The sequence below is a fragment of the Mytilus galloprovincialis genome, chromosome 5 (assembly GCF_965363235.1).
Source record: "Mytilus galloprovincialis chromosome 5, xbMytGall1.hap1.1, whole genome shotgun sequence".
Taxonomy (NCBI): domain Eukaryota; kingdom Metazoa; phylum Mollusca; class Bivalvia; order Mytilida; family Mytilidae; genus Mytilus; species Mytilus galloprovincialis.
The window spans coordinates 20,751,629-20,779,018 of record NC_134842.1 but is presented as its reverse complement, the minus strand read 5'-3'; the positions used below and the strand labels follow the sequence as shown (position 1 = coordinate 20,779,018).

Sequence of the window (27,390 nt, the reverse complement as noted above, 5' to 3'; positions counted from 1 at the left end):
AAATTGAAACTATACTTATACACTTCTCTTGATCATTCAATATTTTACTTTCTAAATAGTTTATTTGATATTGTTTTGAGTTATAATGTATCTATATGAGAACATGATATGTTCTGTATTAAAGAAATTGATTTGAACTGTTTGTTATGTTACTTGATATTTATCTATTTGACAGAAACTACAATTGTCACTTGAACGTATTGACTTAATGCAGGCTGAGGGGGCCTTTTCTTGGAAAAATTTGGTTGATTATATAGGAAATCACTGAAGCATGACTGAAGCAGGCCGCCTCTTTGGCAGTCAGTGGGCCCCCACTTATGAAAATTTCTGGATCCGCCACTGGCAGGCATGGATTTAGAAAGAGGTGCACTGTGTACATGATCTTCCTTAAACAAATGATAATTGTAGTTTATAAATTGTAAAATTAGTCAATTTTTATGCCCCCTCCATAGCCAAGGAAGCATGAAGTTTTATTCTTGTCCGTCATGATCGTGTTGATCATGCAAGTACAAATCCAATAACAATTCTTAATTCTTTAGGTCACATTGTAGGAAGACAACAGGATTGTGGTTACAACAATCAGAACATATCTGTTCATAGCTGTTAACCAAATTGGGATGGTGTCCTTAAATTTTTAAGGGATGATTTCAACTCAACTACTTGGAACTCTTGGTTCAATAGCTTCCAATGCGAGTAGCATCCTCCTAACATGTAAATAAGTGGCGAATCAAGGGGGTTCCAGGGGTTAGAAACCCCCCCCCCCCTATTATGGACTATCAATGCATTTGAATAGGGACATGTAGTTGGAACCCACCCACTCCTTTTTAAAATGGCTGGATCCACCCCTGATGTAAATCATGATGGGAAATGCAAGTCCTGGAATATTGAATCAACTGGGAATGCAAATTGTTTTGTTGAAAAAATCATGTGCTCTAAACCTCACAAATATGACCTTATGCAAATAAATATCAAAGCTTCTATTAACCTATTTCAGGTTGAAAAATCTCTACAGAACGTCTGTTACTGTTCGAAAATTGAGTTGTGAGGAGAAACCTTCAAAACAGACGAAAAGTCATTATTTTGTATTTCAATGATCCAAAATTAAAGTCTCATACATGTATACATGCACTTGCATAAGGTCTATTTCTATTCAATGCAGCTCAATTGTTGTCAATATTTTGTTTGAATCAGAGTGATTTTTGTCGCAGAAAGCTCAACATAGGGATAGTGATCTGGTGGCATTAGCTTCTTAAAAGCCTTATATTTTAGAAGGTGGAAGACCTGGATGCTTCATACTTCATATATAGGTGCCTCATGTAACGAAGTTTCTGTCAGTCACATGTCCAATGTCCTTGACCTCATTTTCATGGTTCATGACTACTTGAAAAAAAAATAAGATTTTTTGAAATGATAAATTCTCTACTATTATAAGTAATAGGATAACTATATTTAGTATGTGCGTACCTCATTTCATGGATCAGTGAACAAAGTTAAGTTTTGGTGGTCAAGTCCATATTTCAGATACTATAAGCAATAGGTCTAGTATATTTAGTGTATGGAAGGACTGTAAGGTGTACATATCCAACTGGCAGGTGTCATCTGATCTTGACCTTATTTTCATGGTTCAGTGGTTACAGTTAAGTTTTTTGTGTTTTTTGTCTGTTTTTCTTGTACTGCATGCAGTAGGTCTACTATATTTGGTGTATGGAAGGATTGTAAGGTGTACATGTCTAGCTGGCAGTAGTCATCTGACCTTGACCTCATTTTCATGGTAAGTTTTTAAGTTTTGGTCTTTTTTTCATATATGCAATAGGTCAACCATATTTGGTGTATAGATTTATTGTATGATCTATATGTTAGTTGCGCAGGTTTAATTGGACCTTGGCCTCATTTTCAAGGTTCATTGCTAAGTGTTAAGATTTTGTGTTTTAGTCTTTTTTTCTTAAACTATAAGCAAAAGGTCAACTATAATTGTTTTATGGAAGAATTTTTAGCTGTACATATTTGACTGGCATAATTCATCTGACCTTGACCTCATTTTCGTTGCTCAGTGGTGAATGTAAAGTTTATGTGACAGTTGTAACAAAGCTTTATATTTAGGACTATCAACATAATATCAATGATTAGTAAAGAAGGCGACACATTCCAGTGTGTGCACTCTTGTTTACATTACGGTATATGTGTCAAACATATCCCTCCTTAGGACAAGATACTTGTATCTATGTTTGCCATTCTATTTTATGCAACAAAGCAGGACCAAGTCTCAAAATTTTTCCTTTAGTTTGGAATGGGAAATACTCGTGTTTTTTAACTTCATAATGTTGTGTTGCAATGGGTATAACAGCTTTTATATAAAAGCATGCAAATCAAACCTTTGATCAGCTTGCTGGCTATGTTTGTTTGGATGTTTGTAAAACAGGTAGGTAGTCTAAAAGTTCAGTCTGTTTACTATATACTGGAATTTGATTGGACAATAAACATTAACTTCATTTGAATGTTAAGTTCCACATTATATATCAATTTTAATTGTCCAATCAAATCCCAGTATATATTAAACAGACTGAAACTCCGCCTACCTATTGTTTGCAAACAAACATAGCAAGCAAGTCAATCAAAGTTTTGTTTTGCACGCTAAGCAAGGTAATTTTGTTAGTGAATTATGATTGTATAATCAGAGAAAAAATAGTTAATAGTTTTTAGAATTTTTAGGCTGTCCTCAAAATAACCCCAAGTTTAACTATGTCTTTTTTTGAAGGAACAACATTTTATAACCCTCTAAATATGCCAAAGTGTGAAGTTCTTTAATTTTGAAATGTCACATCAGAAAATTATATAAAATGAACATATTTCAAAAGATGTATAAACAATTAGTCACCTTGCTTTGATAGAAAATTGGTAGAGCTATATTTGCTTAAATCCACTGTATTTGGATTTCTGTGAAGTTTCTACTAAAAAAGTCTTTCCTGGTATGCTAACTCCTTCAAATGAAGACTGGCGGCCATGATATATATCCAAGTGAGCTTACAACTCCTTCAATGAAGACTGGCGGCCATGATATATATCCAAGTGAGCTTAAAATAGTGTTAAACACCAACAATTAATCATTTTGGCTTTAAGAAAAACATTTAACGAAAAATGAGGCGAATAATTTATTATGAAATATATTTCACAACATAATGACTCTAAGAAATTACAAATCTCTTTTTCCAATAAGTTCAGTAAAAGCATCCATTCTTGGTCGAAAGGTTTTGACCAGAAACTTCATATACACTGGTTCTTAAAGAAAAATGAAATATTAACTTGTCAGAGTCAATTATCTCTGTGGATTTCATCAATGACATACACTAGACATGATTTTTTTTTTATAATTCTCACCAAAATTTACACGATGTTTCATTAAGCTTTCACACACATTTACATAATCACTGTTACTATTCTCATGGAAAAAAACTTAAAATGATACTAACTTGAAGACAAAAGATACAACATTAATAAAATTTTGAAAATTTAAAACACTTCATCTGAAATTCAATGTAATTTTAAAGAGCAGTTCATATCAACATTTTTAAAAGATTTTTAAATACTGTCATTGTTAAACTTTTCGGCTAATATTCTCAATGATGTTTCTAAAAATAAAAAAAATACATCATCTTTTCAATAAACAATAATTTTTTCGAGGACATACTGAATTGGTTTGACACACTTTCACATCACATGTAAAATCATAAATATGAAATAATGCACCCATAAACATCACACATACTTGTACCACATGTAAATTGTTCAGGGAATTTTCCAACAGTGGACTACTCACAAACCCTCAAAATATTTTCGATGATTTTGGTTGGCTCATTTACTTAAGTAAAAACATGTATTGTCTACAACTATATTAAATATCAAAAGCTCAATTATAACATTATGTATATGTCGTACATTTGCATAGAAAAATTGCGTGGTGAAAGAAAATGAAAACATTAATGAAGTTAATTAAAAAAAAAATCCTTTAAAAGTTGTACTTAATTCATTTTTCATCTGTAAAACAGTAATTGGACTTAATGAAATAATTATTACAACCAAAATTTCTATGAGTACCAGTAATTTTAAATATGTTTGTATTCTTTTGTAAGATAAATATCATGATATGGTGATTTTATAATGGCACAAAATATAAAATGAAAGTTTTATAATTCTTCTTTAAGTTCATATGGTCCATCTGCTCCTTCTGGGACCTCTTCATCTTCAGAACTCTTTTTATAAAAATTCCATTTTTTTAATAAATCATTTATTTCATCTCTTTTTAGTGGTTCCATATCTATCCTCTGAAAAAGAAATATTCACATCATGTTAAAAAATAATTATATTAAAAATTAGATATCTACGAAGATGTATCATTTTTTAGAATTTTAAATCTGTTACCTGTAAACTTGAAAAGAAAATTTGAAAGCTGACGAAAGCTTTTGACCGGCGTTTTGCATTTGCGCCGATTTTTTCTTTCATTTGCGCCGATTTTTTTTTTCATTTGCGCCGATTTTTTTTACAGGTAAATAACAGGTAAATTACAGGTGAAATGATATAAGAAGATGTGGTATAAGTGCCAATGAGACAACTCTCCATCCCAGTAATGTTATTTTCATTTATCATAAAAGACCTCTTCCGTTAGCCAGTTGTACATATGTAATGAATTGTCAATCATAACATGTATAAAACTGTTGTTTCCTGCTTAAAATCAAGAAGTAAAAACCTAAGATAAAAGCCCTTTGTTTATACTTAAATGACGAATTAAAAATATATGTGCAGCATTCAAATCCATAAAATCGGAATACATTCAAATCGTAAATCTGTTCTTGCCGAGTATGTTTAGGCAACACATCTAATATATTCCTTTCTTATGATTTCGCATCTTCTATATTTGGCGAATTAGTTGACCGTTATGGAATGTGTACTTGCACGTTGTCTAAGAATGTATGACATTTGTCATCAGAAGGAGCGGAGCGTCAGACAATATCAAACGTGAAGCAGTCATCGATTTCATTTAGGGAAAGGAATGGTAATCTGAAACATTGGGATAGCCATTTACCAATTGCAATGTCACTTGATTTGTATTTATACTCTGTGCTCAGCCAATATAAAAGTATAAACTTACCTGTAACTTACCTGTAAATCCAATTAGGAAAAAATATAAAATCGGCGCAAATGAAAAAATGAAATCGGCGCAAATGAAAGAATGAAAATTTTCAAAATCGGCGCAAATGTCATACGCCCCTTTTGACAGAATGACAATCTGTCAAATAAACCTGTCATAATAATTTCTTTTCTTTGAACTGGTTCATTAAACCAAGCTAAGACGGCCATCTCTAACACTGTGTTATAGATTTAATCGAGGTATATGAAATGATTAGATTTAACACAGATTTTACGGCTGCTTAAAGCGTTTAAAATTTTGAACAACACTTAACATATGTTAAATTTATTGACTGGCTGACAACACTTAAACAATGTTTAACAACATCAATAACCTAACAACACTTTTGAACAACCGGGCCCTGGTATTTGATATTTTTGAATTTTTATTTTCATTTTCTTCATACTGAGATATGAAGGTTACAATATAAACTTGCTACTTGTCCTTATAATACTTCCTTGATATAACTCAGTGACTGTTAAATACCAGTTCCTGCCAACTGTCACTATTTGCAGGGGATTTCCCCCATGGAGGCTCCAAAATTGAAATTTTAAATCAAAGAGCTGATAGCTCTGAAGTGGAAGAAGGTGAATAAAAGGTAACTTGAATTACCATAAAAGCAGCCCCACTTACCCAGGCTGCTTTGTTCCATTATCGTTAAAATGTTTTTTTTTCTGCAAACAAGAAAAGGTCATAAGTACATGGATTTCCCATCCGTACAATCATTTTCTATGTTCAGTTGACTATGAAAATTAGGTAAAATCTTTAATTTGGCAGTAATTAAGAAGATCATATCAAGAGGAACACATGTGTACTAAGTTTCAAGTTGATTGGATTTCAACTTCATCAAAAACTACCTCGACCATAAACTTTATAACCAGAAGCAGGACGGACGGACAGACTAGAAAACATATTGCCCATAAATGGAGCATAAAAATAGTAAGACTTGTTACATACCTGCCAACTTTTGAAAGTTCCCATATGGGTTTTTACTGCACAACAACAAAATTAAAGGTTACAATTTTTAGCGATGTATTTTGCAAGATCTGGATTGTCTAGAAAAAGTGTCATATTTGTATGAACTTACATGACTTACATGCCTTTTCCTTAAGTCTGTTTGCATAATTCTAGTTATATATATTAAATGGTAGAAAAATTATACATGAAGCTAGCAGAAGCTAGACTATTAGCCTAGTTGCACATATTGTATGTTGACTTCTAATCAGTTATAAACAAATTTAATATATAAACTTCAATTTAATCCTTGAAAGGAGGTCTAAATTAATAAAATAATTTATAAATTTTAATTCTTTTATTTGTCCAAAATCATTTAAATTCATTTAATCAACATCCTTTTATGATTATTTGATGAAAATATTAATCATTTATAGTCTTTTTACCATTTACATTTTTAAAAGCAAAATAACTGAAAACAGGATAAAACAAAGGGAAGTAACAAAAAAGTATTACAATATTCCCAATACACATCGTTTTGATAACACAACGGCAGTTAGCCGGAGGTAAACATCGTTGATTACCAGTATGTTTGACACCCAAGCTGTAAAGTGAAGCCATATAATTATACATCTTCTTTGATGTTCAGGTAAAATTTAACACAGGTGTCAATTACACCCGTACAGTAGTAAGAAATGATCAAATATGGCGTCTGAAAAATTTCATACACGGGAGTTTTTTCTCCTAAACGGGAGGTTCACATGTATGTTACGAAGGGCATCTAATTCACATGACAAAGGAAAGCCATGAATAAAGATAACACTTTATATATCCTTTTTATTTATACAAAAATAAAATCTTCTTGTCTGCAGGATTGCAAATTCGTAACTTCAAGGGCGAACTTGTAAACAGGGCGAGTTGTACCGATACCAAATTCACGCATGCGTAATACAAATATCTACAGTTAAAACATCCTGTTACAAGTAAACAAATTACGTTCATGTAGATGAGATGAAATCTAATAATTTACATAAATAAAAGGGTCATATTTACGATAGTGATTGTTTTACAATCATAATTTACAAATTAAATGATTCAGATGCCCAATCATGTGTTAAAATCGGTGTCAGGAATCAAAGTTGTTTTGAAATTGTAATACACGAAATGAATGCGGCATACGGAGACTCAAAGCCAATGGTCGGCCCCTTAAGTCTTCAGAAGACTTGACGTCTTCTTCCACTTAAAAGCAATTTTGTCCACAATTTTAAACATAACAATTAAATTTACAATGATTTTAGGCTTATAAAAGTATGAAGAAGCCAAAAAACATCATTGAAATGTATTTAAAGGCCCCCTTGAAGGTTTTTATGCCCCACCTACGATAGTAGAGGGGGCATTATGTTTTCTGGTCTGTGCGTTCGTCCGTCCGTCCTTCCGTTCGTTCAGGTTAAAGTTTTTGGTCGAGGTAGTTTATGATGAAGTTAAAGTTCAATCAACTTCAAACTTAGTACACATGTTCATTATGATATGATCTTTCTAATTTAATTGCCAAATTAGACTTTTGACTCCAATTTCACGGTCCACTGAACATAGAAAATGATAGTGCAAGTTTCAGGTTAAAGTTTTTGGTCAAGGTAGTTTTTGATTTAGTTGAAGTCCAATCAACTTGAAACTTTGTACACATGTTCCTTAGGTTATGATCTTTCTAAATTAAATGCCAAATTATATGTTTTATCCCAATTTCACGGTCCACTGAACATAGAAAATGATAATGGGAGTGGGGCATCCCTGTACTATGGACACATTCTTGTTTAGGACTATGACAGCCATTTTGCACGCAAAACCCCCATGGGCATTTTTGAAAAGTTGGTAGGTATGTGTAACTCAAATAATTACAGAGCCCCCTTACAGTCATTGTCCTCCAGAGGTTAATGCATCATTCAAAGTGAGTGAAATTTAATGACTGGATTCCAGTTACTGTTGATGAAGATTATGTGGTAACAACCCTAGACATTTTTAGAGGATTATAATTGTTAATTGTTTAGATAACAGTAACTTCTACACAGGTGGTCAAATAAGTGTTTGTCCCTTAGTTTATAAAAGAGGGATGAAAGATACCAGAGGGACAGTCAAACTCATAAATCAAAATTAAACTGACAACACCTGGCTAAAAATGAAAAAAATCCTCTAAGCTGATCATTATACAGAAGTATTAAATTGACATTATACTTCCTTATTAAGGTTTCCTTAAGTTGTTTCAGTATGTAGCCTTTTGCCTAAGGCTTGACCACTGTTGTCATTTATTGATAAGAATTTGAGATAACTGTAGGAAAGTGAAACTTGATATTCCAGAGATTTGCAAATACAGTTTATTTATTTTCATTTTATAACTAACTAGAGATTTATAAATGTCAAGACTTATTTATGTACATATGATCAAATATAACATCATTGTCAGAGTTTCCAATGGCAGAATGTTCTACTTCAAAAAAGTTTTTTAGATTCATAAAACATGTACTTGTAACCAAATAAACTCTTGTGTTCTTTGTGGAGATAATTGAAAAAAGTTTCCTAGAGATAAGGAAATAGAAGACTCCGAATTAAATATTGACACTGAAACTCAGACACAGAACTGAAGGTAATTTTGTTAGTAATTATGATTGTATAATCAGAGAAAAAATAGTTAATAGTTTTTAGAATTTTTAGGCTGTCCTCAAAATAACCCCAAGTTTAACTATGTCTTTTTTTTTTAAGGAACAACATATTTTAACCCCTCCAAATATGCCAAAGAGTGAAGTTCTTAAATTTTGCAATGTCACATCAGAAAATTTAAAAAAGTCAGATATTTCAATAGATGTATAAACAATGGTGTCTTCCCGATTGTCCCACTTTTTGAAATTACAGGTAAAAAGGTAGTGAAATTTTGTGGGACAATCGGGAAGAGTTGTGTGGGACAATTTGGAAGTTTAATTGTGGGACAATCGGGAATTGTTTTGATTGTGATTAATCTGTTTTTATAGTGTTCAGTAGATAATTACAGGTAACAAATATTTGTTCTTGTAAAATATAAAAAAAAAAGAACATAAATTGAAATTTTAATAAATATTTTATTTTGAATAATATGAAATATCATCAAACATAGAATATAATGTAAAGAAATAAAATAATATTAAAAAATAGCCTGTTAATTGTGCATTTAGACAAAAAAAAACCTGGGAATACTGGGATTATTTAACGTTTATCGTTTGATATTGTGTATTTAGATCATAGCATGAGAATGTGTCGGAGAGTAAAAAGAAAATTTAAAAATGATTATTCTGTCTAAAATAGTTATCTTAGGTCAGAAACAATGCGTCCAAAAAGCAGAAAGATAATCAAACAGAAAGATGTTTATTAACTATCATTATGTTAATTATTTTATACTGTTTAAGTGTATTTATAACTATTTACAACTCTCTGCTTATATTTTGTGTAGAAATATTCGTCATTTCGGGGACTTTCGTAGCATACTATGTGGTATTGGCTTTGCTCTTTGTTGAAGGCCCTACAGTTACCTATAGTTGTAAGTTTCTGTTTATTTGGTCGCTGTTGAGAGTTATCTGATTACAATCATATCACATCTTCTTTTTTTAATTTTAACTGACGTATGCAAGAATGTACACACAATTAGCTAGTTTTAATAAAGGTAAGTTTTTAGCATCACCATTATCTTCTGCTATTTACAGTCAATTATTTCAGTTCAAAAGGAAACAAAAAATCAGCAACAATCTTTTGGTGACTAGCAATCTTAGGTTTACGTATTGCTTTTCTTTTTTTTTTAAAGAATTTAAAGCAACTTCTTTTTTTAAATGTATGCATTATTTTAATATTTATTTAGGATTTAAACAAAAAATGTCATAAAAAAAAAATCATAAATAAAGGTATTCGTATTTGTTTAATAAATAAAAGTAACATTTTTTATGTATATTATAAATAGGAAATGTTATATTATTTAAAATGAAAAGAACAGTAATCTGATGATAAAATCACTCGGAAATTATATATTTTTATCATAGAAAAGTGCATTAATTTCATGATTTAAAAAAAAATTCAAAATTTATATATAAATGAAATTGATATAACCCTGAAATACTACTTTGAACAGGCAGTAATTAATCCTTGTTATTTTAACAAAGCAAACACCAAGTCTTTTGTTTTTTTAAGAACATTTCACATCATAAAATAATGTGGGACAATCAGAACTTTTCATGTGGGACAATCAGAACTCTAAAATTTTTAAAAGTGGGACAATCGGGAATTAACCTAATAATAATGAAAATTTATAAAGCGCCCTATATAAAAAATAAAAATTACTCTAAGGCGCTGTACATACACATGGTAATTAAAACATATCAATGACAATAACATAAAACATAAAAAAATACATCGTGTCAGATTCAAATACTGAAATAAAAAATGCCTACCATGAAATAAAAGGTCAATACGACAATTAGTCACCAAAGTTTTTCTGAAAACTACTCAAAGCATTTTAGAGTTATTGTCCAAAAACTAAGGGAGCTACCATTTGATTTTTAGGGGGGGCTAGGATGAAAAATTTTGTCCTGCATTTTTTTTAGCTGTAATCTCTGTCCTGCATTTTTATTTTTCACTCTAATCGGTCCTGCCTTTTTTTTTTAGTTTATCCTGACTTTTTTTTACCTAAATTGTCGTCCTGACTTTTTTTTTTTGCAAGTGTCACATCCTGTCTTTTTTTTTTACTCAAAACTCCTGTCCTGCCTATTTTTTTCAAATTTCATCCTAGCCCCCCCCCCCCCCCTTCCCCCATAAAAATCAAATGGTAGCTCCCTAAGAAAATCCACCCCTTTTTTTTGTTGATTAAAAGACAGACTTATGATTGACTGTTAAAAATTAGAATGTGACTAATGTGTCAACAAAGATGATTTTGATCTTGACAAATTGCATTGAAACTTTTTTAAACCAAGGACAAGGTTTCCATGTAGATATTTTTTTTAAGTTTTTTTTTTAAGTTTTGTGTTAAAGAATTGCTAATCACCTGTTGAACCCACATTTTCTTTCATTTAAATTATTTGATATACACAAATGTATATATAGCAATGGTTGTCAAATGTATAACATATACAATGTTAATTAAAAAACTTAAAAGTATGTGGAACAACCATATACATGATGATATGCATGAGGGTGTGGATGGATGGTCCTTCATTTCTGTATTCTTTTAATATAGGCCACACCAATTTAATTCCTTGTTTGACGGACCCGCCCACACCCATTTTTTTCAAAACAGATTTTTTTTTTTTTTTATTCCCGCTTCCCGCATCGGGAAATGTAATCGTGTCCATTTTCCGCACCGTTTTTTGTAAATATAAAAAGATTCTGTTTCTGTTTCTGTCGGGTAATAGCCTCCTTCAACAAACTGAAGATTCTGCTATATGTTTCTGACGAGTTCCGTTTGCAGGAGAAGACATCCAAGTAAATAAATTGTTGAAGTAAAACCGTGGAACTAACTATATACAGTGAATTGAATTAAACTTTAAAAACTGGCTAAAAACAGTAGGAGCCTCCAAGGCTCTAGAGGTTTGACACTAGGGCCTTGAAGGCATATATATACACATATATACAGTCTCACCTGTATATAACGATTTTAAACATATAAGCACCCCATTTGTGTAAATATCTGAAATAATATTTGATTCAGCATGATACACATTTATCCCAAGACTAAAGTTGGAGTGCTGCGATAGAAATGTGTAACAGAGGAAAATACCAGTCAAAACAAAACATTGGTTTCCTTCCCCTTACTTTTATTTTCTATCAAGAAATTTTCGTTGTTAGAATAAACTTCAAAGAACTTCGGAAAGAAATGCCTTCAACTGCAATTATATTGTATGCTGGCAATACAAAACTAATCCATACCCGCCGCATGTTTAAGCACCTTTCCTGATTGCTTCAGGGGCCTGTCGTTCAGCAGTTACAATGTAGATATTGTTTGTTGATGTTCATAAAAATTATTTGTTATTTTCCCGTTTGTATACATGTATATAAATAAGATCGTTGGTTTTCCAGTTCAAATTGTGATTGCTCTATGGTCGGGTTGTTGTCGCTTTGACACATTCCCCATATCCTTTCTCAATTTTACTTATAATTGTGTGTCCCTTATAGCTTGCTGTTTGGTCTGGGTCAATGCCCTGTGTTAACAGAGCTCATATGGGATCATATTACTGTTGTAGAAAAGAAATACTAAGGATTTGTATAGTGCTTCTATACAAATCAATTGAAAAACTTCAATTTTATTACTTAAAAAGAGGTGAAATACATCATATTTTATTAAACAACTAGAGGTGTCCACTTGTTTTAAATAATATTAAATAAAATGTGTTAAAATGTCTAAGGTCCAGGAATATCACAAAATTCTTGGACATGTTTTTATCATTTAATACCAGATAGATATATAGTTCTTTGGGAAAAGATGAGCCCTTTTGTACTAAAAAGCGTTATTTACAAAAAAATACATTATAACTTATATTGACCCCTCATAAAAGGGATACTTATAACATTGTTTTTAGGATGAAGAATTGTCTCATTAATTGGCACACATACATATAGTAATTCTAATTATGTAATTATATCTTGGTGAACAGGGAAAAAATCCTTCATAAATTAAAAAAATGTCAACATGGTCAAAGTACAAGTGATAAATCAAGTTTTAAAATAGTCAAAACCTACTATTTTATGTTTACAAAAAAAAAATATAGTCGCTCGCCTTTACTTTTCAAGCTTCGCCTCAAAAATTTGCAAATCAAATATTTTTTTATTAAAATTTTCAAATCGCTCGCTCGCCCCAATTTTTGAAGTCCAAAAATCCGTAGAACAAGAAATTAAATTGGTGTGGCCTTATAGACCAATTTTCTCTATAATTTTTTATAATTTGGGCCAATAATTCTGCCTCCTTTATTATTGTTTGTCCTTTATCTTCACATTATGCTCATTATTCTCTATTCATTAAACCCCATCCAGACCCTTGTACGTGTATATATGTGGTTTTTGGCTCCGATTCTTACCAATTGCTTATATACTAAATATACATTTATATGCCGCTATTATTGTTGTTGTTACCAATTATGTAAATTTATCAATTGTATCTGATTTTATGCCCTTTATGGACCCTGTAATTTGGGAAATAAAAATATTCTATTCTATTGTACCTACCTCCACATCTTGGTCTGCTGCATTCTTTAAGCAGAGTATTGGAGGGGCACCAGGTACCTTCTTAAATTCAACATTGTGACTGGTTACTTGTTAAGGAAAATATTCAATGGAGAAACATAATATAATAATAATTCTTATATAAATTTATATGATTTGCACATTAGGGAATACAATGATATGATTGGTTGAAAGGACTCCCGTCAGTTGTTCTTAACATCTTTTATTTTATAAAGGATTCTATATGACTAAACTGGTTTTATCAAAGCATAATAACAATTATGTTAAGAGATATCATAACCTTTTTTGCAAAAATAGTCAGGGTAAGACAACTACATTAAGTCTGTCTGAGTAAAAACTGTGCAACTTGTTAAAGTTTGAAGGCAAGACAAGAAACCTACATCTTAGCTTAGAATGATATGAGAATGGTATGAATCACAACACTAGGCTAGCATTGATGAGTAACCTATAGCTAGATATTATATAAAATTAACTGCCTTTTAATTTTCAGAAAATTATATACAATGTTAAGTTTGTTTTTTTTGCTACACATTTGACATAACAAATTATCTGGGTAAAATATTTGAGATGTTTCCCTCGGGTAATAGATAAGTATGAGATAGTTTCAAAAAAAAAATTCAGATGTGTGTTTATATGTTATAATCTTCTGTAGGGGTGAATAATTAATAAATCTTAAAATCAATTTTTTTTTTTAAAACACAAAAATGTATACATCTTTTCAATTGAATAACTAGGTCCTGTCGTGTATTTTCAGTTGGAAGAGGTTTGTTCGTACTCATAATAAATTTTGAGGTGTAATCACAGCCATAGTTGCTAAAAGTTATGATGAAACATTAGAGGTTATTTATTGGTTACATTACTTAAAAAGATATTTGTTGTATATAAATGTCCTAAAAACTAATTACTGTAGGATGTATTGCTTTGAGGGTCACTGATGAGTCTTTTGTAAATGAAACTCATGTGTTGCTTACAAAATATAAGTCTGATATTTATTTTTTTTCACTATTTTGTATATATGACAGTTGTCGTAAAATTTTAACTTCAGATTTTGTAGAACTTATGTCTACTTTGGTAACATGTGTCACTAAATACACCATATGTCAACCACCTGTTACAAGAACTCATTGTGTATCTGCTTATGAATCTTTTAGCGAAAAAAATCAATTTTCAAATCAGTTTATCATATATAATTTTATTTTATTAATTTGTTATTTGTATAATAATAGTTTTGACAATAAGAATAAAGAAACAGGTTAATATAAAATAGCAGTGGCTGTTCTAGAAATTTTCATAAAAGGGGGGGCCTGCTCCAGTCATTCCCTGTATAAGCAACAAAATTTGTCAGAAAAAACCCAAGACCCCCCCACCCCCCCAGTCCCCCATCCCCAACCCCTAAATCTGACTCTGATTAGTTTAAGTGAGATCTTATAGTCATTTATTAGATCAAATATATATATATATATATAAAGGTTGGATTCATTTTCTACAAATGGTAATTAATGTTAGACGAACAGGTGCTTGTTTGAAGATTCCTAATAGATAATTTACCCTCTACTGTTGGCTTCTAGTAGTGATGTGTACATCTGCATGTTAAACATCTTACCAAATATTGCTGACAAGGAAACATACATTGTAGAAGAGATTGAGATACTTTGGAAATTTATTTTGCTTTTTAAAGAATTAACGTCAAACATTGAGTTCAGCAACAACTTACACAGAAAGCATGTAGAATCTTCCAGTAAGAGCTAAAGACATTACATAATACATGATGAAGGAGTTCTACTTTGTGTAAATTTGAGATCCAGGAACTGTATTTTCTAGAAGAGAACTTTTCATTTTAAATTTCAGAAAATAAGGACCTACCATTCTTTACATTGATGCCTTGTACACAACCATAATTGATTTCTTATCAACTTATGGAGGACCTTTCACCAGGGGTTAAAAAATGTTGTTACAGCTACATTTTTTTAAATAGCCCAGGACTTATTGGCAGCAGGATTTTACTAGCCCTGTTGGAAGAACTGCTAGTCCATCAAAACTGACCTGCTAGCAGGCTTGCTGTCTTGGACACTATAAAAATGTTTTCTGCTTTTCCCGGTCGTATTTGGCATTTTTGGGGGATGAATTTTCACCCTCGTTACTCCCTTCATCTACCTTTTTCGTTTTGAAACTGGCGAAGTTCCTGGGGTTCCCGTACTAAAATATTAAGAAATACTTTGTTGCATGGTTTCGTGCTCAAGAGCTGTGCAACAAGACAGGTCAATACCATTCAATACATCATACCCCCAAATACCCCAGGCCATTGTATGAGAAATCGGTATTTAAAGTACGAGAATTGCAATCAACACATGATACCAGGCCACCCAGAGTTATTTGTTCTATTTTTAAAATATGTACAACATGATCTGTACAAACCAGTTCAAATTCTTGGAATCCCGGATGACTTAATTGAATCGGATTGGCTAACATACATTTTGTAGAATAGTGATGAAGGGATTTTCCACTTTCTATTTTGGAAACGTCAAGAATTTTTGTTTCTAGTCCGTCAGGCATATCGAATTACATATTTTAATTGCCCGAGGCGTAAATGATCTAGTCCCGGGCGTCGGGATAGTGGATTTTTTAACCCCTGTTTCACTATGAATTTCAAATGGTCCTGGACCTTTCTTTATATAAATCAAACTTGAACCCCTGTTTAGTGAATACAAGTAAAGGATACAACAGAGGGATATCATCATAGATGAATCTCTTGACCTCTGGAAGTCGGTTCAAACGTCATCCACCACAACTCTACAATAAACAAAAAAACATTGTTAACATAGTAAATTATCCCTTACAAACACAATATGAATATGTTTGTATACAATGTTCTGGATTTACCCATACTGCAATAGGCAGCCACATACAGAAAAACACTAATGACTCATACCCATAAGGCATGAGGTTTCCCATACCGACCAAATGCACATGCAGGCCATTGCATGATTTTTTGTTGCCTGTTCAGTGGCAAATATTTCATAAAATTGAAAATGAAAATGGGTAATGTGTCAAAGATGTATAAGACGGATATAATAGAAATCAATGGTCATTTGAATAAAGAATGGAATGAAATAGTAAAAATTAAAAAGATATATAAAATAGAAATAATCATAATGATCTGACACCCCTTTGGCTAAAAGTCTTATTTATACTGTCAATTATCAGATTATTACTGTTGCCCGGCATTGTTGGCCCTGAACACCCTGAGGTTTTCAATAAAAACATAAAACTTACTTCAACAACTGCTTTCACTACTACTTTGTCTTCAAGTTCAACTTCATCATCTGCGGTAACTATATTCAGAATTAGCAATAATGCCGGCAACACCAGCATTCGCTTCCAATCCATTTTCGATGTATGTTTGTATACAGATACCAGTAAAGGTGCGTTTTGTAAGTGAGCAAACGATTGTATTAAAACAGGGATCCAGAACCGGTGTAAACGTGTAAGAAAGCGGTGACGCGAAAAATATGTATGATCAAAACGTGTATAAATTTCTTTGGTTGGTTTAAACGGCTAGGTCAAGAGATCAGGTAAATAAAGATAACAGGTTGTCTGTTTTTTCCCCTGTCTATTAAAAATTAATTTTATTTCTATTTATTGATTATTCATTATTATAACAGTAGACGTCTTACAATAAAACAAAGATTGCGTTACATTCAATATGAAAATTTACCTGTAAAAGTAGATTTGCCATTTATGTTTTTGGGGTCAAACATTAAAACATGATTAATTTTGGATACTATATTTAGAATAGCTCCTTTTATGATAGTCCATTTCAAGGAAAAGAAAGTTATTTACAAAATTTACTGCATTAGAGCATCAAAGACACAAAGTGTGTGGTTCTATTGATATAGTAATGGTACCAGAACACTCCTGGGGTGTTCCCAGTGGAACGTCTGTATTTACATTGACATTATAGGGGTTCTAAGGGGGAAATTCAGTTTTTAGGTCATATCCAGAACAATTTTTCGTGATAATTGTAAGGAAAAAATGAAAAAAGAAACTTTATGGGTACCCCCTTTGGCTTGACTTTGATATATATGATTAAAAGGTGTATTTTCTACAATACCGTGTCCCAGTTTTTGGATAATTTGTTTCTAAATGAATTTATAGGTCTCCAAAGATGAAAGGTGAAATGAGGTTTGGCACCCAGCAGTTAAATTAATATATCTTCTTACTGAAGGCATATATCAAAAATCTGAGACACGGTTTGGGAGATTGTATATGCTTGATTAAAGAGATGAAAACAAATGTTTACTACCATTTGACATGAATGTGCCATTTTCATCCAAGTTGGAAGACCACTTTTTTGGCAATTAATGAGCTATATTTTGAGATTAATCAAACCAACAATAAATTTATATATAAATTAAGAAAGAGTTATATTTCAGCTTTAAAATGAGTTAAAGATTTTCAAAATCCATTGAGTAGTTTTGGAGAAATTAATCTTTAAAGACTGTTGATTGGAGTCAGAAAATTCTGACTGTAGTGCTACCTTAAGTTTATCATTATAGAATCATTATAATTTATGCAAAGGCAAATGAAGTTTGTCACAGGTACTCGGTTAGCACAGGGACTTTCTATACTAATTATCTTAATTAGTATCTTAATTTGAAAACTTTGATTATCAAAATTTAAATCGAGCCCATATCAATTCTGATTAAAACTGGTGTGGAACATTATGTCTTATGTCCCTGCGGCAGTGCCATAGTAGAGGGGACATTAAATTTTACCCTTATCGTCTGTACGTACGTCCGTTCATACGTACGTCCAAAAAAATGGTTTCTGTTATCTAACTAAAAAATTGTTTGCCTCAACCAAATGTTATGAAGCTTATTCACAATGCTTATTACCACAAAACACATATCAATTTTGAATTTGGATGGCGCCGGCATCTTTCACTGGTCTAGATTTATATTCATCTTTACAAATGGAAAAAAATGCTGAATTTTGTGTTACCACTCTTTAACTTTAGGCCCAAACTTAATATTACGAAACTTATAAACAATGCTAACTACCACAAAAAAAAGATCAAGCCAATACAAATTTGGATAGCGTCACGTTTACAGTTTTTAAGTAATATCCTTTTATAGAATTTCATGCAAACGGGGACATCAGCTGTGACACATTCTCCATTTATTTTCTTAGTCTTTTAAACTATTTGAACTTTGTCCTAAAAATTAAAAAAATAAATAAATAAATTTAAAAAAAAATGGCCGACGTGTCAGAATATAGACTTCCCCTTATCATGCTTATTTTTCTAAACCCAGACAAAACCAACAAAGTATTATAATTACTTCTGAATCTCGTGTAGGAGGCACTTCTTATAATGTGCAGCTGGTCGCAGTATGGGTAACATTTTCCAGCTAAAACATGTCATACATGTAGATGTGGAAAACTATCAGAAACATAAAATGGTCAATAAAGTTTCAATGACATTTACATGTTGTAAATGAAAAGTCATGTTTTAAATTTCCTCCAATATTTATAAATGTTATACGACCGCAAACATTTTTGTTAAGGGTTCGTATAATGCTATCACTACGACATCGTCGTCAGCGTTGTCGTCTTCGTCGTCGTCGTCCGACAACCTTGACATTTGGTTTCCGTAATATACCTGTAGTTTAAGTAAATGGATCTCAATGAAATTTTACTAGAAGGTTCAATACCTCAAAAGGAAGGTTGGGATTGATTTTGCATTTGGTTGGGAATTAGGGACCAAAAAGGTCCCGACATAAACAAGCATATTTTTTTGTAGTTTCAGGACATTAAATAACTTACAAGTGTGTAAGTGTATATGGATCTGTTCCATACAGTATCACAAAGGGAAGGCTGAGATTGAGTTTGGGGGTAATTGCCCCCAAACATGCAGGAATTAGAGAGAGAGGGGACCAAAAACAAGCATTTTTTGGTTTCCAGACAATGACTTGTGTTTAAGATTATGGATCTTTTCTGATACATAAAGAGAAAATAATTTGTAACCTTTGCAAAAAAGAAATCGGGAACGAATTTCATCATTTATTCCAATGTGTATTTCCACCATTCGTAAAACATAGAAACACATATATTCATTGTACCTAGTTACTATAGTACAAATACAAGTGAGATAACTAGGAAAAATGTTATATCTGTATGTCATGTTCGACTGAACAAACCTGCCATTGATCCTGAAAAAAAAACCTCGCAGTATTTTAGCTCACCTGGCCCAAAGGGCCAAGTGAGCTTTTCCCATCACTTTGCGTCCGGCGTCCGGCGTCCGTCGTATTTAACTTTTACAAAAATCTTCTCCTCTGAAACTACTTGGCCAAATTAAACCAAACTTGGCCACAATCATCACTGGGGTATCTAGTTTGAAACATGTGTCCGGTCACCCGGCCAACCAACCAAGATGGCAGCCATGGCTAAAAATAGAACATAGGGGTAAAATGCAGTTTTTGGCCTATAACTCAAAAACCAAAACATTGACAGCAAATCTGACATGGGGGTAAAATTGTTTATCAGGTCAAGTTATATCTGCCCAGAAATATTCAGATGAATCGGACAACCCGTTGATGGGTTGCTGCCCCTAAATTGGTAATTTTAAGGAAATTTTACTGTTTTTGGTTATTATCTTGAATTTATTATAGATAGAGATAAACTGTAAACAGCAATAATGTTCAGCAAAGTAAGATTTACAAACAAGTCAACATGTCAGAAATGGTCAGTTGACCACTTTAGGAGTTATTGCCCTTTATAGTCAATTTTTAACCATTTTTCGTAAATCTTAGTAATCTTTAACAAAAATCTTCTCTGAAACTACTGGGCCAAATTAATCCAAACTTGGCCACAATCATCTTTGGGGTATCTAGTTTAAAAAATGTGTCCGGTGACCTGGCCATCTAACCAAGATGGCCGCCATGGCTAAAAATAGAACATAGGGGTAAAATGCAGTTTTTGGCCTATAACTCAAAAACAAAAGCATTTAGAGCAAATCTGACAAGGCGTAAAATTGTGTATCAGGTCAAGATCTATCTACCCTGAAATTTTCAGATGAATCGGACATCCCTTTGTTGGGTTGCTGCCCCTGAATTTGGTAATTTTAAGGAAATTTTGTTGTTTTTGGTTATTATCTTTAATATTATTATAGATAAAGATAAACTGTAAACAGCAATAATGTTCAGCAAAATGAGATTTACAAAGAAATCAACATGACCGGAATAGTCAATTGACCCCCTCAGGAGTAACTGTCCTTTATAGTCAATTTTTTAACAATTTTCATAAAATTTGTAAATTTTTACTAACTTTTTCCACTGAAACTACTGGGCCAAGTTCATTATAGATAGAGATAATTGTAAGCAGCAAGAATGTTCAGCAAAGTAAGATGTACAAACACGTCACCATCACCAAAACACAATTTTGTCATGAATCCATCTGCTTCCTTTGTTTAATATTCACGAAGACCAAGGTGAGCGACATGCAGGCTCTTTAGAGCCTCTCGTTTTTTTACAAAAAAAAACATGTATCAGATTGAATTTTAATTGTGAGTGGAAGCATGATAATTTATTTTACTTTATTTTGTTTGAATTTTGTCAGTCTCACCATTAAATTACAAAATAACCAGGAGTGACCCTCACATTTATAATTTTTATTAATCTACATAATTTTTCTAGAACAATATAATTATTAGAGCTCATTGATCAATTGTTGAAATTTATAAACATTTGGACGAAGAGTACAATAGTATGGTAACAACCTCTTTTTTCTTGATTTAGAGCATTACATGACATAACATAATGATATTCATCACCTACGTCTCTTGATTCGCAAAGATGGCACAACCTATCATTAATTATATAATGTTAGTTTATTATCCTCTTGTACACTTCACACTTAATGTGTCTGAGGTTAAATTAAGAATTTGAAATTGAACAACATGGAAAAACGAAAAAGTAATTACATACGCTTTCAACAATGGATTTAAATAATTAGAATAATAGGTAATTAGTTCTTTATTAATAAGACCAGTTCCATTGGTCCTTAAGTCTTTTTAATTTAACTACCGTGAGTAAAAATATTAACGTGTCATTTTAAGTAAATATTTCCTAGATAAATTCGCTAATTATTTTGTGTTTATTGTACTGTGAATCCTCTTTGAAGATGTAAGTTTATAGCAATCTGGAATATCTTTGAATTAAGTAAGTAAACAATACCCTGTACGTTGTTCAAAATATATTTAAAAAACGTTTCCAAATAAGTCTGCATTTCTTTGTATATTAAATTTAAAAAAAAAAATGTCATATCATGTTTTGTGAATTTATCTTCAGTAATATATTATTCAAATAAGTTATGATATAAATTTCTAGTAAATCGAATGTTACCAAAGTTTATTTTGGTATGAACGAAAGCGACTGCAAGCAAACAGTCTTTTTCAAAAAATATATTTAAAAAAATCACGAATATATTTCGACAATGAACAGATCAAAACGTTTATGCAATTTATCATTAATAATATTTTTTTTTAAGTTAATGTAAACAATATACACCTATTGACTGGGTGTGAGGGTAATAGCAAGTTTGTTGTCCCTGAGGTACCAACTATTGCTCGAGGCAAAGCCGAGAGCAATAGTTGGTATGCGAAGGGACAACAAACTTGCTATTACCCGCACACCCAGTCATTAGGTGTTTTATTATACTGAACAACACAGCCATTAAGTATTTTATATATATACCAAATAAATAATTTTCTAAAAGTGTATATATATATCATCTGAAAGAAAACAAAAATGTCACATAACTTTATATGCACGTGATGAACTATACTTTTTTTTATAATTCGTTTTGTATTAATAAATATTTCATTAATTTCAATCAAGACAAGAAATACTTATGTTAAACTTTCTGTGCTTAAAAAAAATTCTAATTCTAGCTAAAATACACCAAACGCAAATTCACTTTTTATATACGGAGAGCGAACCCATATTAAGAATAAGGTACTATATTTTAGATCTTTAAAAAATTCCCAGTGAAGATTTTTTTTTCTTTCTTATAATTGCTTCTTATAAGTGAAATTACAATCAACACAAACAGATTCCACCGTTTACAATATTAGCGGGAGTTTGACGTTGCAAAGCATACGTAACCAAGCAGAGTAGTCAATGACATCATTATCGTCCAATGAAAAATAAGCATGAAAAGTACGGGAAAGATGATTATGAAACTATTAACCGGTGTAATAGTCTTTGAAACTATTGACTGGCAATTGGTTCTGTGGAATGAAATAGCACAACTATTTCATTACTTTTTATATAGAAAAAAACACACTGAAGTATAATAATACTTTATTATGAAATTCAATACATTACAATAATTAACACCCTATATTATAATCACATTGTGGCTGAAGGAATCAGAAACTAGCAACATATGCCTATTTAAGATTACCTCCTTGTTGAAGGAATCAGAAACTAGCAACATATGCCTATTTAAGATTACCTCCTTGTTGAATTGGATACACATGCAAAAATAAATCAAAAGTACGTCGAGCTCTAGCTGGTACATAATAAACATATTGAAATCTTCAACTAAGAAACAAATGCAACATTTCAGATGAAATGCTAACATGCATATTGTGTAAATTATTAGTATGGAAACTTTCAAGATTTTTAATAATGAACCATTGTACCACGAGCACACCATTTATGTTTTTTTTTATTTAAAACAAGATTTGAGCCGTTCAATATAGATTCGGTGCATGTCCATTGGTACAGTTAATCGTAAGCTTCCAAATGACATTATCCTTTCATTTGGTATGCCTGCTTATAGTGGGCAACATAATAAAAACGGATACCAGTTAGTTTCCAAGATACTACAGCGACAGTGTGGAGAAGCATTTGAATTTCTTTGAAACCATGCAGTGACTTTTAGTTGAAGTACAGCCATAAAAACACTGCACGTTCCTTTGCTTGTTGTGTAGTTTTAATGTGCAGGACATTTGTACTTATTTTGTGTCCTGGATGAATATCTCATATCTTTTTCGATATCCAGCATAAAAGAGTAAAAAAGTCATGCCTTGCATGAACTTATGTTTAGCTGTAAGTGGCACGTTGTTAGCTTATTTTAGTTAAACTCAATGTTGAAAGGGAAAATGTATGGTTGCACCTGCTACGTACTATACATGCTATATATAATCAACATTCCTTCACTTTTTAGAAAGAAACACAATTAAATGTATTCTATCCTCCAAGCCTTTATACTTTTCTGAATATGTCATTGTTTCTGGTTTTGAATTTGCCTAAACTATTTATTGCTAGCAAACCACACACAAGTCTTGCATATTATTCTAATTCTTATTGTCTTGTTACAGAGATGACGGAAGGAACACACTTACTTGTGTCTAATCAAGAAAAGACATGTGCCAATGGTAGAAAAATCCTTGCCAAATGTTCCGATTGTGGTAAATGGTTTGCTTCAAAAGAAAACTTGAAGAAACACATGGATACACATGGTGAAACTACGAAGCACAAGGCGACACACAGTGAAATTAAGAGACGCAAACAGGCACTTAGTGAACATAAAGAGCACAAAGAGACGCATTATGAAACCAATAGGCACAAGGAAACATATAGTGAAACTAAAAATCAAAAGAAGACACAGAGTGAGACTGAAAAGCAAACGAAGACACGAGGTGAAACTAAAAAGCTAACAAAGACACAAAGTGAAACTAAAAAACAAAAGACGACATATAGTGAAACTAAAAAGCAAACGAAGACACAAAGTGAAACTAAAAAGCAAACGAAAACACAAAGTGAAACTAAAAAGCAAACGAAGACACATAGTGAAACTAAAAAGCAAACGAAGACACAAAGTGAAACTAAAAAGCAAACGAAGACACAAAGTGAAACTAAAAAGCTAAAGAAGACACAAAGTGAAACTAAAAAGCAAACGAAGACACAAAGTGAAACTAAAAAGCTAAAGAAGACACATAGTGAAACTAAAACTTTTTCGTGTCCAATATGTAATAAAACGTTACTTGATAAATCTTCAATTGGTAATCATGAACGTATGCATTCTAAAAGTTTACAGTATGTGTGCAAGGTATGCAAGAAAGCATTCAATGTTAAAAGTCACCATAAAGCTCATGAACTGATGTGTTCTGGAAAAGGTGGTTTAAAGTGTTCCACATGCAGTAAAATGTTCACTTGTGCATCTAAACTTGAAGCACATGAAAGAATTCATTCCGGTGAAAAGCCATTCATATGCGATTTCTGTGATAAAGCATACAAAACACAAGAACAAAGAAGAGACCACCAAAGAACTCATACTGGCGAACGACCTTATGAATGTTCCACGTGCTCTAAGCGGTTTACAAGAAGAAATGCATTCAAGATACACGAAAAAACACACATGGCTCTTAGGCCGTTTAATTGCCAAATCTGTGAAAAGACATTTCGTGATAAACGTCAGCTGAAAACTCATGCAATAATCCATTCTGACAGCTTTCCGTTTTCTTGCAAGGTGTGTAAGAAGGGTTTCAACCATAACAGCCATTGCTTATCCCACGAAAGAATGTGCTCTGGAGAAGCTGTATATAGTTGTACCATTTGCGATAAAAAGTTTCCAAATGCATCTAGCTTAAAAATTCACTGCAGAACACATACAGGTGAAAGGCCATTTGAGTGTAATGTTTGCGACAAAACCTTCAGTTGCAAGACCAACCTGAGGGCACACAAATTATCACATAGCAAGGCAAGACCTTTCCAGTGTTTGAATTGTGACAAAGGTTTCAAAACAAAAGCTAAATTAATTCGACACAAGACAACCCATTCTGACCTCCGGCCTTTTCCATGTCACGTCTGCCATAAACCGTTCAAATTGAAAGAACAGTTAAATAGTCACGTCAAAATTCATGATCATTCTCGCGAGAAACCACATTCTTGTGCAATATGTAGCAAAAGTTTTGGTTCTAAAGGTGAGTTAAGAAACCATGACAGAATCCATACTGGTGAGAAGCCGTATAACTGTAGTGTATGTGATAAATCATTTGCCGGACTTGGAACAATGCTATTACATCAAGGGATACATTCGGGGGAAAAACCTTATTCTTGTTCTATTTGTTCTAGAAGTTTTAGATTAAAGGACAGTCTCCGTAGGCACACAAAAATACACAATAGTAAACTTCCGTTCCGATGTAAGACATGTAGTATGGGTTTTCTTACAAATATTCAATTAACAAAACATGAAGTTGTACACACGCGTACTTCAACAAAGTGCTCCTTTTGTGACAAGAGCTATTCCTCTGTGAATGCGTTGTTACAACACGAACAATTACATACTGGTGCGAAACCTTTCCAATGTTCTATATGTAATAAGGAATTCACATGGAGAGCGAACTGGAAAAGACATGAAAAAATACATATGGGAGAAAAACGCCATGAGTGCATTGTATGTCATAAAATGTTTGCTAGCAGCTTTAGTTGTAAGCTTCACGAGAGAATACATAGCGGAGAACGGCCTTTTACCTGTCCGGTATGTAATAAAGGTTTTAAGAGCAAAATAGAAATGAAATATCATAAATTTGTACATACAAAGAATAAACCGCTTAAATGTAGCGTTTGTGAAAAGGGATTTTGCACAAAATATAAATTAAAACTACATGAGGTTACACACAGAAAAGTGAAACCTTTCATTTGTTCTCTCTGTAAAAAGGGATTTAGCACTAAAAGTGAATTTGAAACTCACATGAGAGTTCACAAGGGTGACAGACCACACAAATGTACAATTTGTAATAAAGGATTTTACCTGGTTGGATCCCTACACGTGCATGAGCGCATCCATTCTGATAATAAACCTTTTAATTGCAATGTTTGTCAGAGAGGATTTAATTTCAAGACCAATTTTCAAATTCACGAACGGTCACATACGGGTGAGAAGCCATATGTTTGTGAGTTTTGCGGGAAAGCCTTCGTGGGCAATTCGTCACTAAGGACACATTTGATGATTCACTCTGACAGTAAACCGTATAAATGTTCTACGTGTGAGAAAACGTTCCGGTTTAATGCTAGTTTGAAGACACACGAACGGTCTCATGGCAAAGGAGAATCTTTAGAATGTCCCGTATGTAACAAAATCTTCAAGCAGAAAATATATCTGAAGCGACATGAAAAACTACATACAGGAGAATAGAACAAATTCATTGTTATGTTTAAAGGAGAAGTATTGTGTGTATATATATATATATATGCATGGAGCTATATCAAGGTTTAGGGATATAACATATGAAACGTGCTTATGTATTTATTTGTATTGGACCATATAAAAATAAAATCTGCAATGATATATATTTTGATGTTTACCTTTTATACTAGGTAGCACATTTGTTTTTAGATTTTTTTCTAAGGATTAAATAAATATTAAACAGTTAAAGGCCCAATTACTTATAATGTGAAATTGAAAAAAATCTAGAATTCAAAATCAAAACTATTTATATAAGTAGGGGCATTAGTAGCAACAAAACAAGCTGAATATATTGATAGGTCAAACAAATCCTTTTCGAGATACTTTTTTTCTTTTATCTTGAAATGGATGGCGGGAAAATAAATATAAGAAGATATATGGTACATGAGTGTTAATGAGACAGCTCTCCATCCAAGTCGAAATTTATAAAAGTAAACCATTATAGGTCAAAGTACTTTCAACAGGGATCATTGGTTCACACTGAACAACAAGATATAAAGGGACCCATAAATTACTAGTTTACAACGATTCAAACGGTAAAATCAACGGCGTAATCTGTTCTGTATTAAAAAGACAACTGAGAAACAATTACGAACCTCATCAACAAACGATTACTACCAGTGGCGGATCCAGAACTTTTCCTAAGGGGGGGGGGAGGGCCGCTGACTGACCTAAGGGGGGGCCGTTCCAGTCACGCTTCAGTGATTCCCTATATAATCAACCAAATTTTTCCCACGAAAGGGGGGACCGGGCCC

The 27,390-nt window shown here is 32.3% G+C and overlaps 1 protein-coding gene and 1 long non-coding RNA gene across 2 annotated transcripts; one reads left to right on the top strand and one right to left on the bottom strand.

Annotated features, from left to right (window-relative positions):
- Positions 1–4,173: 4,173 nt before the first annotated feature.
- On the bottom strand, positions 4,174–16,862 carry LOC143075371 (uncharacterized). The gene is made up of 4 exons (XR_012978296.1): positions 16,655–16,862; positions 16,101–16,171; positions 13,364–13,442; positions 4,174–4,319 (listed from the first exon to the last, which is right to left on the bottom strand). It is a non-coding gene; the product is annotated as an uncharacterized LOC143075371 (long non-coding RNA).
- A 6,886-nt stretch (positions 16,863–23,748) lies between these two features.
- Positions 23,749–26,727, top strand: LOC143075370 (uncharacterized). The gene has a single exon (XM_076250763.1). It carries the CDS (start codon positions 23,768–23,770, stop codon positions 26,582–26,584), a length of 2,817 nt encoding a protein of 938 aa, XP_076106878.1. The 5' UTR covers positions 23,749–23,767; the 3' UTR covers positions 26,585–26,727.
- Positions 26,728–27,390: the final 663 nt, after the last annotated feature.